Source organism: Arachis ipaensis, chromosome B2, assembly GCF_059453495.1.
Source record: "Arachis ipaensis isolate K30076 ecotype BB chromosome B2, ASM5945349v1, whole genome shotgun sequence".
Taxonomy (NCBI): domain Eukaryota; kingdom Viridiplantae; phylum Streptophyta; class Magnoliopsida; order Fabales; family Fabaceae; genus Arachis; species Arachis ipaensis.
Genome location: NC_142437.1, coordinates 110464110 through 110475369, shown reverse-complemented (window position 1 = coordinate 110475369; position 11260 = coordinate 110464110). Strand labels below are relative to the sequence as shown.

The window sequence follows — 11260 nt, the reverse complement described above, 5'->3', positions numbered from 1 at the left end:
CATGAATTCCTGCTTCAGAGACAGAGTGAGAGGCTCGTGATCTCGTCTCCTCTCCTCTCCACTCCTCCTCAAAGCTCAAACCATTAGTCCCTCTCCTTCTCAAACACCGCTAACCGCCGACTGCCGACCGCCGACCACCGCCTCCCACCTTCTGGGTCCCTCAGCGTTGGAGTCTCGTCTCATCTCCTCTCCACTCCTCCTCAAAGTTCAAACCCTCTGCCCCTTCTGTCTCCTTCCCAAACACCGCCGACCGCCGACCGCCGCCTCCCACGACCCGCGCCGCCTCCCACCTCCTGAGTGGCTCGGTCTCTCACTGGTGATCCCGAGCTCACTGTCGCTGGTCGTCGTCTTCTTCTCTTCACCGTTCGTCCGCCAAATCGCCGGTCTTCGCTGTGGTTTCTGCGTCGGGTAAGTTGATTTCTGAATTTCTGAACTTCTGATTCTGATTTATGATTAAGGTAATTAGATTTTGAATTTCTGAATTAGGGTAATTAGATTTTGATTTCTAAATTTCTGAACTTCTGATTTTGATTTGTGATTAGGGTAATTAGATTTTGATTTCTGAATTTATGAACTTCTGATTCTGATTTGTGATTAGGGTAATTAGATTCTAAATGGTGTTCAAGCATTAGCTGAGATGCCTGTTTTCGCTACTATTTTCGCTATGATTTCATGGGTGTTTTGTTTTCATTTGTTCTAAATTAATTTCATTTTCACATTGCACATAACTCCAACAATGCTACCATATATCCTAAACGAAGGCAAGCAAACACATTCATGCAGCATTTTCTTATAGTTAAATTATAATTTTTAATATGTAGGGGATCTAAGGACTGAGGAGGAACAGAATATTTTTACTTGGATTACAAAAGTTAGGAAAAGGTGATTGGCGTGGAATTGCAAGGAACTATGTTATATCAAGGACCCCTACTAAAGTGGCCAGTCACGCTCAAAAGTATTTCATCAGGCAAAACAATGTGTCTAAACAGAAAAGATGCTCCAGCTTGTTTGACATGGTTGCAGATGAAGTTTTTACTCTTGTCTGCAATTACTATCCATGAAATAATTGTTTTTTTATTTTATTTTGCATCAAATGAACATTTCTGCCACATAATCTACTCATGTTCATTGATAAAATTACCCAATTGTTTTTATTTCTTTAATATTGTTAATATCTTTGTTGTTGTTAATGTTGTTGATGTCTTTGGAGATAAGGAACATGTTGTTAATGTATTTGTTGTTAATGCTTTGGAGACAAGGAATATGATGATTGATATGGTTTTTTATTTTTTCCCCCAATTTTTTCCAATTTTTTTTTAATTTTGTAAAAATCCACAGATATCCGTGGAGTTCCCGATCCCCGGCGGATATGGAGTCCCCGTTACCTGTGGTGGGGACGGGGCGGGGACGGGGACTGGATATGGAGGCAGGGGGCAGGGGGCGGGGGGCATGTCCCCGCCCCCGTGGGTACCCGTTGCCATCCCTAACCGGTTTAGTCGGTTTACCGGTTGACCACCGGTTTGATCGGTTTTAAACCGGTTTTTTGTAGAACGGTTTTGGACATCAACCGGACTGGCTGGTCCGGTCCGGTTTTCAGAACATTGCTTTCGGTATCTTGAACAAACTTAAGTAATACACTGGCAGACTATTTAAAACTGATTTGATCATTACCAACTTCCCAGCTTTGTTCAATACTTTAGCTTTTCACAGGTTGAGCTTCTCCTCCACTTTGTCTATTATAGGCTTCCAGGTCTTCACCAACCTCGGATTTTCTCCTAAAGGGATTCTCAGGTATTTAACTGGAAGGGAATCACGCTTACAACCCAACAAGCGGCACATACGCTAGATCCATTGTTCGTCACAATTTATTGGAATCAAGCTCGACTTATCAAAATTGATACTAAGTCCTGACATCAACTCAAAGCATCTCAGGAGTCGCTTGTAATTCTTGATAGTCTTCTCTTCTAGTGGACAAAACATAATTGTATTATCAGCAAACTGTAGATGTGACAACTCTATACTATCTCTCCCAACCAACAAATGGGATATGCGGCTGTTCCTCACTGCTTCTCCAACCATTCGATGCAGCACATCCACAACCAAGACAAACAAGAAAGGAGAAAGTGGGTCACCTTGTCTCAGCCCTCTTTCCATTTTGAACGGCTTAGTCGGTAAACCATTTACAAAACTGACATAGATGATGTGGCCACACACTCCATAACCCATGATCCCCATCTATGTCCAAATCCCATCTTTTGCATTACTGTGTCCACAAAGCTCCACTTGACTCTATCATATGCTTTTTGGAAATCAAGCTTGATTATTACAGCCTCTTTTTTTCTCAGTTTAAGCCAGTTTATTGTTTCACACGCGATAAGTACCCCCATCATGTATTTTCCTTCCCTTTACAAATGCGTTCTGAGTTTCTCCTACTAATTCTGGCATCACTGATCTCATCCTCCTAACCAGCACCTTGGAAATAACCTTGTATACACACCCAACCATACTAATAGGTCGTAGGTCCTTAATCTCCCTTGCACCAATGAACTTCGGTGCCAGTGCTACCCAGGTGACATTGGAATCATCCGGTAACCTGAATGTCTGAAAGAACCCCATCACAGTTGCCGTGAATTCAGTTCCAACCTCGCCCCAACACCTCTTAATGAAATTCATATTGTATGCATCACAGCCTGGTGCCTTAGAAGACTCGCTATCCTACACAGCCTCTCTGATCTCCTCAGCGGACGTCAGCGTCTCCAAATTCACAGAATTTTCCTGGTCTATCCTACCCACCAGACCGTCCCTGAATCCCACCATCGGAGAATCTTCCTGGTGATATAAATCCTTATAGAACTCTGTAATTGCAATTTTTATTCTAGCTTGATTCCTGACCAGTCTGCCGTTGATTAACAGTGTATCAATCCTATTATTCCTCTTTCTTGCTGAATCTATATTGTGAAAGTATCTTGTATTTTTGACCATATCCTTCGCTTGCCTAAATCGAGACATCTGTTTCCAGTGAACTTCTTTTCTCATATACCACCTCTCACAACAAGTAACTAGTGTCTTTCTTCTAGCCTCCATCGTTCCATCATACACTCCATTGCTTACCATATCATCAATCTTTTTAATTTTTTCCTCAAACTTCATAATCTTCTTGTCCATCTCACCAAAGTTGGCCTTGTGCCACCTCCCTATCGGAGTCATCAAAGCCTTCAATTTATCCGTGAACTGTATCTCCCCCAATCCTCTCTACTCCTCCTTCACCATTCTGTGAAAGCCTTCATGTGTAAATCAGGAATCTAGGCTTCAGAACGACCTTGGACCTCCCCTCAGCTTCTTGTCTTCCACTAAAATAGGACAATGATCTGATAAGCCCCTAGGTCCACCTCGTAACCGGGCCTCAGAAAACTCTTCTAGCCACTATAAGCTAAATAGAACTCTATCTATACGACTGCAAAAATGCCCCCGAAACCATGTGAGCTTACGATTAGTGAGCGGCAAATCCACTAAGTGCATATCTTTTATCCAATTCTTGAAGTCATCCGCAGACCGATGTAAAACAACAGTACCTTGTTTTTCCTCCATATGTACTATTTCATTGAAATCTCCCATGTAACAACAAGGAATCTGACATAACCCAGTCATGTAGCTCAGCTCCTCCCACACCTGCACCTTCTCATCCCTATTGTGTGCACCATAAACTAAGAAAAAGGCGCAATTGAAACTACTCTTTATCAGGACCCCTTCAACACACAACCATCTCTCCACCTTATAGCAATTATTCATTTTAAACATTGATTCATCCCATATTAACAAGAGTCCACCTGCTGCACCCTCAGAGCCTACGTATTCCCATCCCGCACCATCTTGCCCCTATATTCTTGTAACATCAAACCTCGTCACTACCTGCCTTTTAGTCTCAATCAAACCCAACAGATCTAATCTATGTTTATTCTTTAGATCCTTCACCATTCTAATCTTTCCATCACTCCGTAACTCCATAACATTCCAAGAGCTAAAAATCATTTAAAAATCTTTTGACACACCTGCTTCTTATGTTTGGGCCTGCAGCATCTCAATTTTTCTTTCTGCTTCACCATTTTTCTTTGCGAGCTATTTCTTCGTTCTGTGCTTGGAGTATTGCCATAATGTCATCTTCTTCATTGTATAGCATAGCGCTTGACTCCTTAGCCAACTCCCAGGTCCTTCTGTTCTCCAGCATCTGCTCCTCCAATTTCGATTCCTGAGCATCACTGTCTTCCGCACCTGTCTCACCTTGCTCACGTCTCTGGATCCGCGAACCTGCCTTGAGCGCTGCCACCAATCCGCTTCACCCTTCCCTCCACACCAACCTCGTTCGAGTCCCCATGTTCGTCGACTCCCGTCCGGTGCTGTGCCTTCTCACCATTAGCCCCATTATTAGATATGGTTCCCTGTATATCTGTCTCACCTCCGTCCTCACAGCGAAGATCTTCACCCGCTCTCCCTACCGTCACAAAACCATCAGCATTGGAACGAGCATCTTCTCCTTGGCGCAGCCTGTTCTCGTGACCCCCAGACCGCCAGCACGCCCCGTCCCCATCCCCAGCGAGCATGTCGCCGCCACCCTCAGAGAGGCCCACGCTGTTTTTTCTCCTCCTGTCCTGCTCGCACGCACCGTTGAAGGTAATGGCCTTCACCCGATCCGGATTCCTCAACTCCGGCCTAGTTGCTGATCCACTTACTTCTGATGGAGTTGGGCCCATCAGGGCATAAGTCCCTTTCTCCTTATTTTTGTTATGGCTGGCCCAACCCTTAATTAGGCACATTGTTTTTTGTTTTCCTCTAGTAGGTCCCCTTTCCAGCCCATTAAAGGCACAAGAGATTGTTCTCTTAGACTCTAACTCCTCACTCATAACGGTCCCTCCCCCGAAATCAGCCAAGCCTTGATTCTCGCCATTAATGGCTTGATGTGTTACGATTTTCAAGCGATTGTGGTAATCACTCTCATTATTCCATTCGTTCAAAATTCTTGGTGGAATTACTAATCTGCCCTTGTCTTCTTCCTCTCCCCGTGTTACCATCATCAACCTCTCCTCGTCTTGACCACCATCACGCGATGATGCTACATGATGTTTTTGCCATATATCCACTCCTGGACCCTTACTTGTTTTATCGTGGTTCCTTTGCTCCCTATTTAAAGACCTTCCATCACCAAGTCTTCCTGTGCATTCCAGATTACACGCCTCATGTCCAATCTCCTTCACTAACACATCAAAGCCCTCCGTGCCAACGGTGATATGAATCCATCCCTAAATTACGTCTATTACACAGGTATCAATCTGCACCTGTCCTACAGTAAACAAACTGCACAATTTTGTCTCTCTATCACACCCAACTACTTCACCTCATTGGCCTCCTATCGTTTTGAATGTGTCGACAGACCATGCGTGTAGTGGAACCCCAAAACATTCAAGCCACACTCTTTGAGTTTTACTATGCTCCAACTCCTCCCACTTCCATACACTGTGGAACAAATGCAGTAGGCGATTGATGTTTAAGGTGTATGTTTCTTCAGCATGTATAGCACTATCGAAAGTCAAGAGAGCTTTGTACGCGCCCATTTCCTTAACCTGGACGACATTAGGTAAGTTCTTCACGATCGTTTCCCGCAAGGATCCAAAATTAATTGGCTTTGTCGTGCCCACTACAAGACTTCGCTGTAGCCATTCCAAAATTTCCTTCGCCACTGCTGCCTCTACCTTCTTCGTCCAACCATTTCCATGTGGGTCCTTCACGACCTTCTTGGCCCGTAAATCCTGTCCAAATGACACATCATCATTCGGCACTACTTCTCTATCTGGCTTCCAATTCGTGAGGTTTTGTGTTTCATCTCCTCTTTGTCCATTATTTGTGTTCATTGCTCCCGACCTTCTTTTGTACTTAGCCTCTCCCACAAAGACGACCTTACCTCTTAGTCTCATTCGATTCATTTTCACTATAACTTTCAACGCCCATCCTTTTGTTGTGTACCGAATGAAAGTGAAGATGTATATATTTTTACTTTTTTTGTTTTCAGGATAGATATACATCATTGATGCGTCCCGTCCAGTTGAACAAATGGAATAACTCTCGTTTTGATATGTCTTCCGAAAAATTACTCACAAAAATGGTGAAGAAATCATGCTCTAAACGCCGATACTCTTTTTGTTTCCAAACCCTAATATTCTCTAGATCTATCCCTCCCAGTGTTTTTCGCCCACACTCTCGCTCTCTCTCGCTCTCGTTCTCTCATTTTTACTATACGAGTTGATTTAATTGATTCTCTCATTTATTAATGGGTGATTTATTATTGAACTATATCTTGAATTTCCATATCAAAGTCATGAAGTTTGTTTCATCAATGAAGAATAAGTGGAAAGATTGTTTGTCTGTTTCGTGCAATCACAATCCGGAAGACTTTGCTCAGTATATCCGGATAACAAAATCAAACCCTATGCAATTAATTAGACTATCTGAGAATGTGTATACATTTGTTGACTTAATTACTACCAAACAAGCAGCATTGCTGATTCTCATTCATGACTCACGCTATCTCCTTTTCAAATTCAATTATTCAAATTAGCGGTCTGTTTCACGCTTTCACTTTTTTTTCTTTTGGTTTATTAAAAACTTAGTATATTTAATATATGGCCAATTTTATAGTGACTTTTGTTTGGTCTCTAAAAAATAATTTAGATAAAAGTATTTAAAATTTTTTAATTTTTATATTTTTAAATTTAAAATTAATTATTTAACTTATTTTAGCAATTAGATAACATCTTTTAGACACCATAGCAAACACCTTAATACATTTTAATCTAAGAATTTATTTTTGATGTATATAAGCGTAAAATAATTTTACACATGCATCTAATTACGTAACATTATATCAACAAAAATAATTATCTTTTCCATTGACCGCATGAATAGTCATTCAAAAGAATAAACGTGATTGTACGATTGTGTAAATTCGTGCATCAAACTTAAATTCTTCTATCTAAATACATTAACTTTTAAAATGAATAAAATAAAAAAAAATATAGTTAATTTGATGAGGAGGGAATATAATGTGTGATTTGCAATCTATAAAAGGAAGGATATAACATATAATCAAATGCTAAAAACCATTTATCAATTATCATAGATAATAAGTTGCTTCCCTCCAATGATGATGATGAGAACGACCCTTATTATATTGGCTTTGCTTGCTAGAACCCTTGTGCCTAGTGAACTTTACCATCACCATTAATGCTGCTACTTCCCATTGTCTTGGTCATCAACATTCTTTGTTGCTCCATTTGAAGAACAGCCTCGTATATAACCAAACTCAGTCCAAAAATCATTGGAACCATGTTCACGATTGTTGCCACTGGAATGGAGTCTCTTGCTACAAGGGACATGTCGTGGATCTAGATTTAAGCCAAGAATCTATAGTTGGAGGTAACTTCAGCAGTCTCTTCCACATGCAATATTTGCGGAGTTTGAATTTGGCTTATAATGAATTCCACTTTGAAATTTATTCTGAGTTCAAAAACCTGAAGAATCTCAGGTATCTGAATTTGTCAAATGCTGGTTTCATGGGGCAAATTCCACCTGAAATCTCTTACTTGATCAAGTTGGAGACTCTTGATTTGTCTACCACAATCACTTCATCATCAAAACATGGTTTGAAACTTGAGAAGCCAAACATGGTAGAGTTTGTGCAAAACTTTACAAGAATGAAAGAACTGTATCTAGATGGTGTTGCAATTTCAGCCAAAGGAGAGGACTGGTGCCATGCTGTATCTTCCCTGCAAAGTCTACAAGTTTTGAGTATGTCATCTTGCAATCTCTCTGGTCCTCTTGATTCTTCATTGACAAAGCTTCAATCTCTCTCAATACTTCAACTAGACCATAACAATTTGGCAAGCCCAATTCCTGAGTACCTTGGTAATTTGTCTAATTTAACCACTTTGCAACTCAGAAGTTGTGGTTTGAGTGGAGTCTTTCCAAAAAATATCTTCCAAATTTCATCACTTCATGTCCTTGATGTGTCAGATAATCAAGGCCTTCATGGTTCTTTATCAAACTTTCTACATCAAAGATCTCTCCATTACTTGAATCTTAGCCGCACAAATTTCTCAGGACCTTTACCACAGTCTATTAACAAGTTAAGACAATTGTCAACACTAGATCTATCAAATTGCCAATTCAATGGGACAATTTCCAATTCATTGTCCGATCTTGCCGAACTTGTTTATCTTGATTTGTCATTCAATAATCTTACTGGTCCTCTTCCATCTTTCAATAGGTCCAAGGCTCTGAGAATCTTGTATCTTACTCATAATTATCTAAAGGGCACACTTTCACCCACCCATTTTGAAGGCCTTATAGATCTTGTGAGCATTAATTTAGAAGTTAACTCTCTAGATGGAAGACTTCCTTCATCTTTGTTTACACTTCCATCTCTGCAGCTGCTCTTTCTTGCTGACAATAGATTTGATGGCCAACTTGAAGAGTTCCCAAATGGTTCCTCCTCATCATTAGAGATGCTTGATTTAAGTGAAAACAATTTTGAAGGGCGTGTTCCTTTGTCTATCTTTCAACTGAAAAGTCTCAGTTTACTTCAACTTTCCACAAACAAGTTCAATGGCACCATACAATTGAGTGTTGTTCAAAGGCTACAAAATTTGGCAACACTTGGTCTCTCAAACAACAACTTGTTAATTGTGGATGACAATGATCTTCCATTCCCCAAGTTGATCAATCTTTGGTTGGCTTCATGTAAGTTGACGGTATTTCCTGCATTTTTGAGAAATCAGTCTTCTTTACTCTTTTTAGATTTGTCCAACAACCAAATTGAAGGAACAATACCCAATTGGATTTGGAGACTTGAAATTCTATGCTTCTTGAATCTTTCCAACAATTTTTTGACTGATATGGAAGGTCCTTTCCAAAATCTTAGTTCAATTTTGTTCTACCTTGATCTTCATGGAAATCAATTACAAGGACCAGCACCCATTTTCACAAAAAATATTGTTCATCTGGACTACTCAAATAATAGATTCAGTTCTATTACACCATCAGATATTGGTAATTCTATTCCTGACTCAGTTGATATATTTTTCTCAAACAACAATTTTTATGTAAAAATCGATGAATCCATTTGCAATATTTCAACTCTTAGAATGCTTGATCTTTCATATAATGGCTTCATTGGCAACATTCCTGAGTGCTTGACAACAAGGAAGAGTAGCTCTCTGAAACTATTAAATCTTGCTGGAAACAAACTCAATGGCCACATTTCAGATACATTATTCTCAACTTCATGTTCTCTAAGGTTTATAGATCTCAATGGAAATCTTTTAAATGGAGGCCTCCCAAAATCTTTGGCTAACTGCCAAAATCTCCAACTCCTAAATGTTGGAAACAATCAATTAATGGACGAGTTCCCCTGCTTCTTGAAGAACATTTCTTCGCTAAGTGTCATGGTTTTAAGGTCAAATAAGTTCTATGGACAGATTGGATGCCCCAATGTGATTGGCGATTGGGAAAAGCTTCAAATTGTTGATGTAGCAGACAACAAATTTAGTGGCATGTTACCAACAACACTCTTTCAGACTTGGAAAGAATTGATGTCTGATGATGAAGATAAAGATAAATCAAGATTTGGACATTTATCTTTTAATTTTTATGATATCAACATCAATTATTCAGTGAATCTTGATGCTATAACTACAATTTTCTCTAAGAGCAGCAAAATGAAGTTAGCCAAACTTGTTACAGTTGAGCCACTTTATGTGTTAGATCACTTGCTCTCTCATGTCTATGGAGAGGTTTCAGGTCTTCGTAGGTATGCGGATTCAGTTACCATTGTAATCAAAGGTCAACAAATGAAGTTGGAAAAGATTCTCATTGCATTCACTTCATTGGATTTCTCATCCAACCAATTTGAAGGGCCAATACCAGAAGAGATCATGAGTTTCAAAGCACTGCATGCTCTTAACTTGTCTCACAATGCATTCTCAGGCCATATTCCTTCAACTTTGGGAAACTTGAGAAATCTTGAATCCTTAGACTTGTCAATGAATTCTCTGAGGGGAGAGATTCCAACTGAGCTTGCAAGCTTATCTTTTCTTGCCATCATGAATCTCTCCTATAATCATCTTGTAGGGAGAATTCCAACAGGCACTCAAATTCAATCGTTTGGAGCAAATTCATTTGTGGGAAATGAAGCGTTATGTGGACCTCCATTGACACAAGGTTGTGGTGGAGAAGAGCAAGGGTTGTTACCAACATCATCTAAAACTACTAACTCTCATGGTAGTAGTTCAGTTAATTGGAGTTTGTTAAGTGTAGAGTTGGGATTCACTTTTGGGTTTGGAATATTCATGATGCCACTGATTTTGTGGAAGAAATGGAGGTTGTGGTACTCCAAGAAAGTAGAGGAAGCTCTATACAAGATTGTGCCTCAACTTGATTTTGTATATGAACGTCGTGGTGGGAAGAGATATAGATCTTTAAGATGGAAGCCTTATTGATTGTTGTTTCACTTTAACAATTCCACTAGGGAACAAGAGGGATTCACACAACTCCGGCCAATTTTTTAATGGGCTGGATCTCAAAATTCATCTTAATAAAAATAAGTTAATATATATGGATGTTTCTTTTATTAAGGATCAGAATGTTTTTTTTTTTTTCATATTAAATGGATGTTCTTTTATATATTTTTAAATTTTTTTATTACAAATGTGAATGTCTTTATTTCTTTAAGAATTTTATAGTTTTTTTTTTAAATTTTATAGATATCTAATTATTTTTGTCAAAATATAACTGAATATTTCTTTTGTTAAGTATTAGGATGTTTTTTTTCATATTAAATAATTTTTTTTTATATTTCTGTAATTGTTTAAGAATAATTCGTGCTCCACTACTCTTTCCTTAAACAATTCCTGAAGTTGAACCAAGTGTAAGGCAGAGATGGATTGAATTGTGATGGAATCGCGATTTGACCGATTTGACGGTGTGTATTTCTGAAACTTATTTCTGAAACTAACTGGTGATTACAGGAGGAAGAAAATAGCTATTGCATTGTTGAAAGAGTGTGAGAAGCTTTCCAGTTTCTTGTATTTCGGACTTATGAAGAAGATCTTGGTACACGCAAATTATACACAAATGCAGGATACCATGTTCTGTTTAGAGATCCACCATGGATAAGTAATTGGATTGGACGAAAATGTCGTGTTCTTATGAAAAG

The 11260-nt window shown here is 39.3% G+C and overlaps 1 protein-coding gene across 1 annotated transcript; it reads left to right on the top strand.

Moving 5' to 3' along the window:
* Positions 1-6319: 6319 nt before the first annotated feature.
* Positions 6320-10544, top strand: LOC107627685 (uncharacterized). Its single transcript, XM_088506112.1, has 2 exons — positions 6320-6323; positions 7204-10544. The coding sequence occupies exons 1-2, from the start codon at positions 6320-6322 to the stop codon at positions 10542-10544; spliced, it is 3345 nt and encodes a 1114-aa protein (XP_088362238.1).
* Positions 10545-11260: the final 716 nt, after the last annotated feature.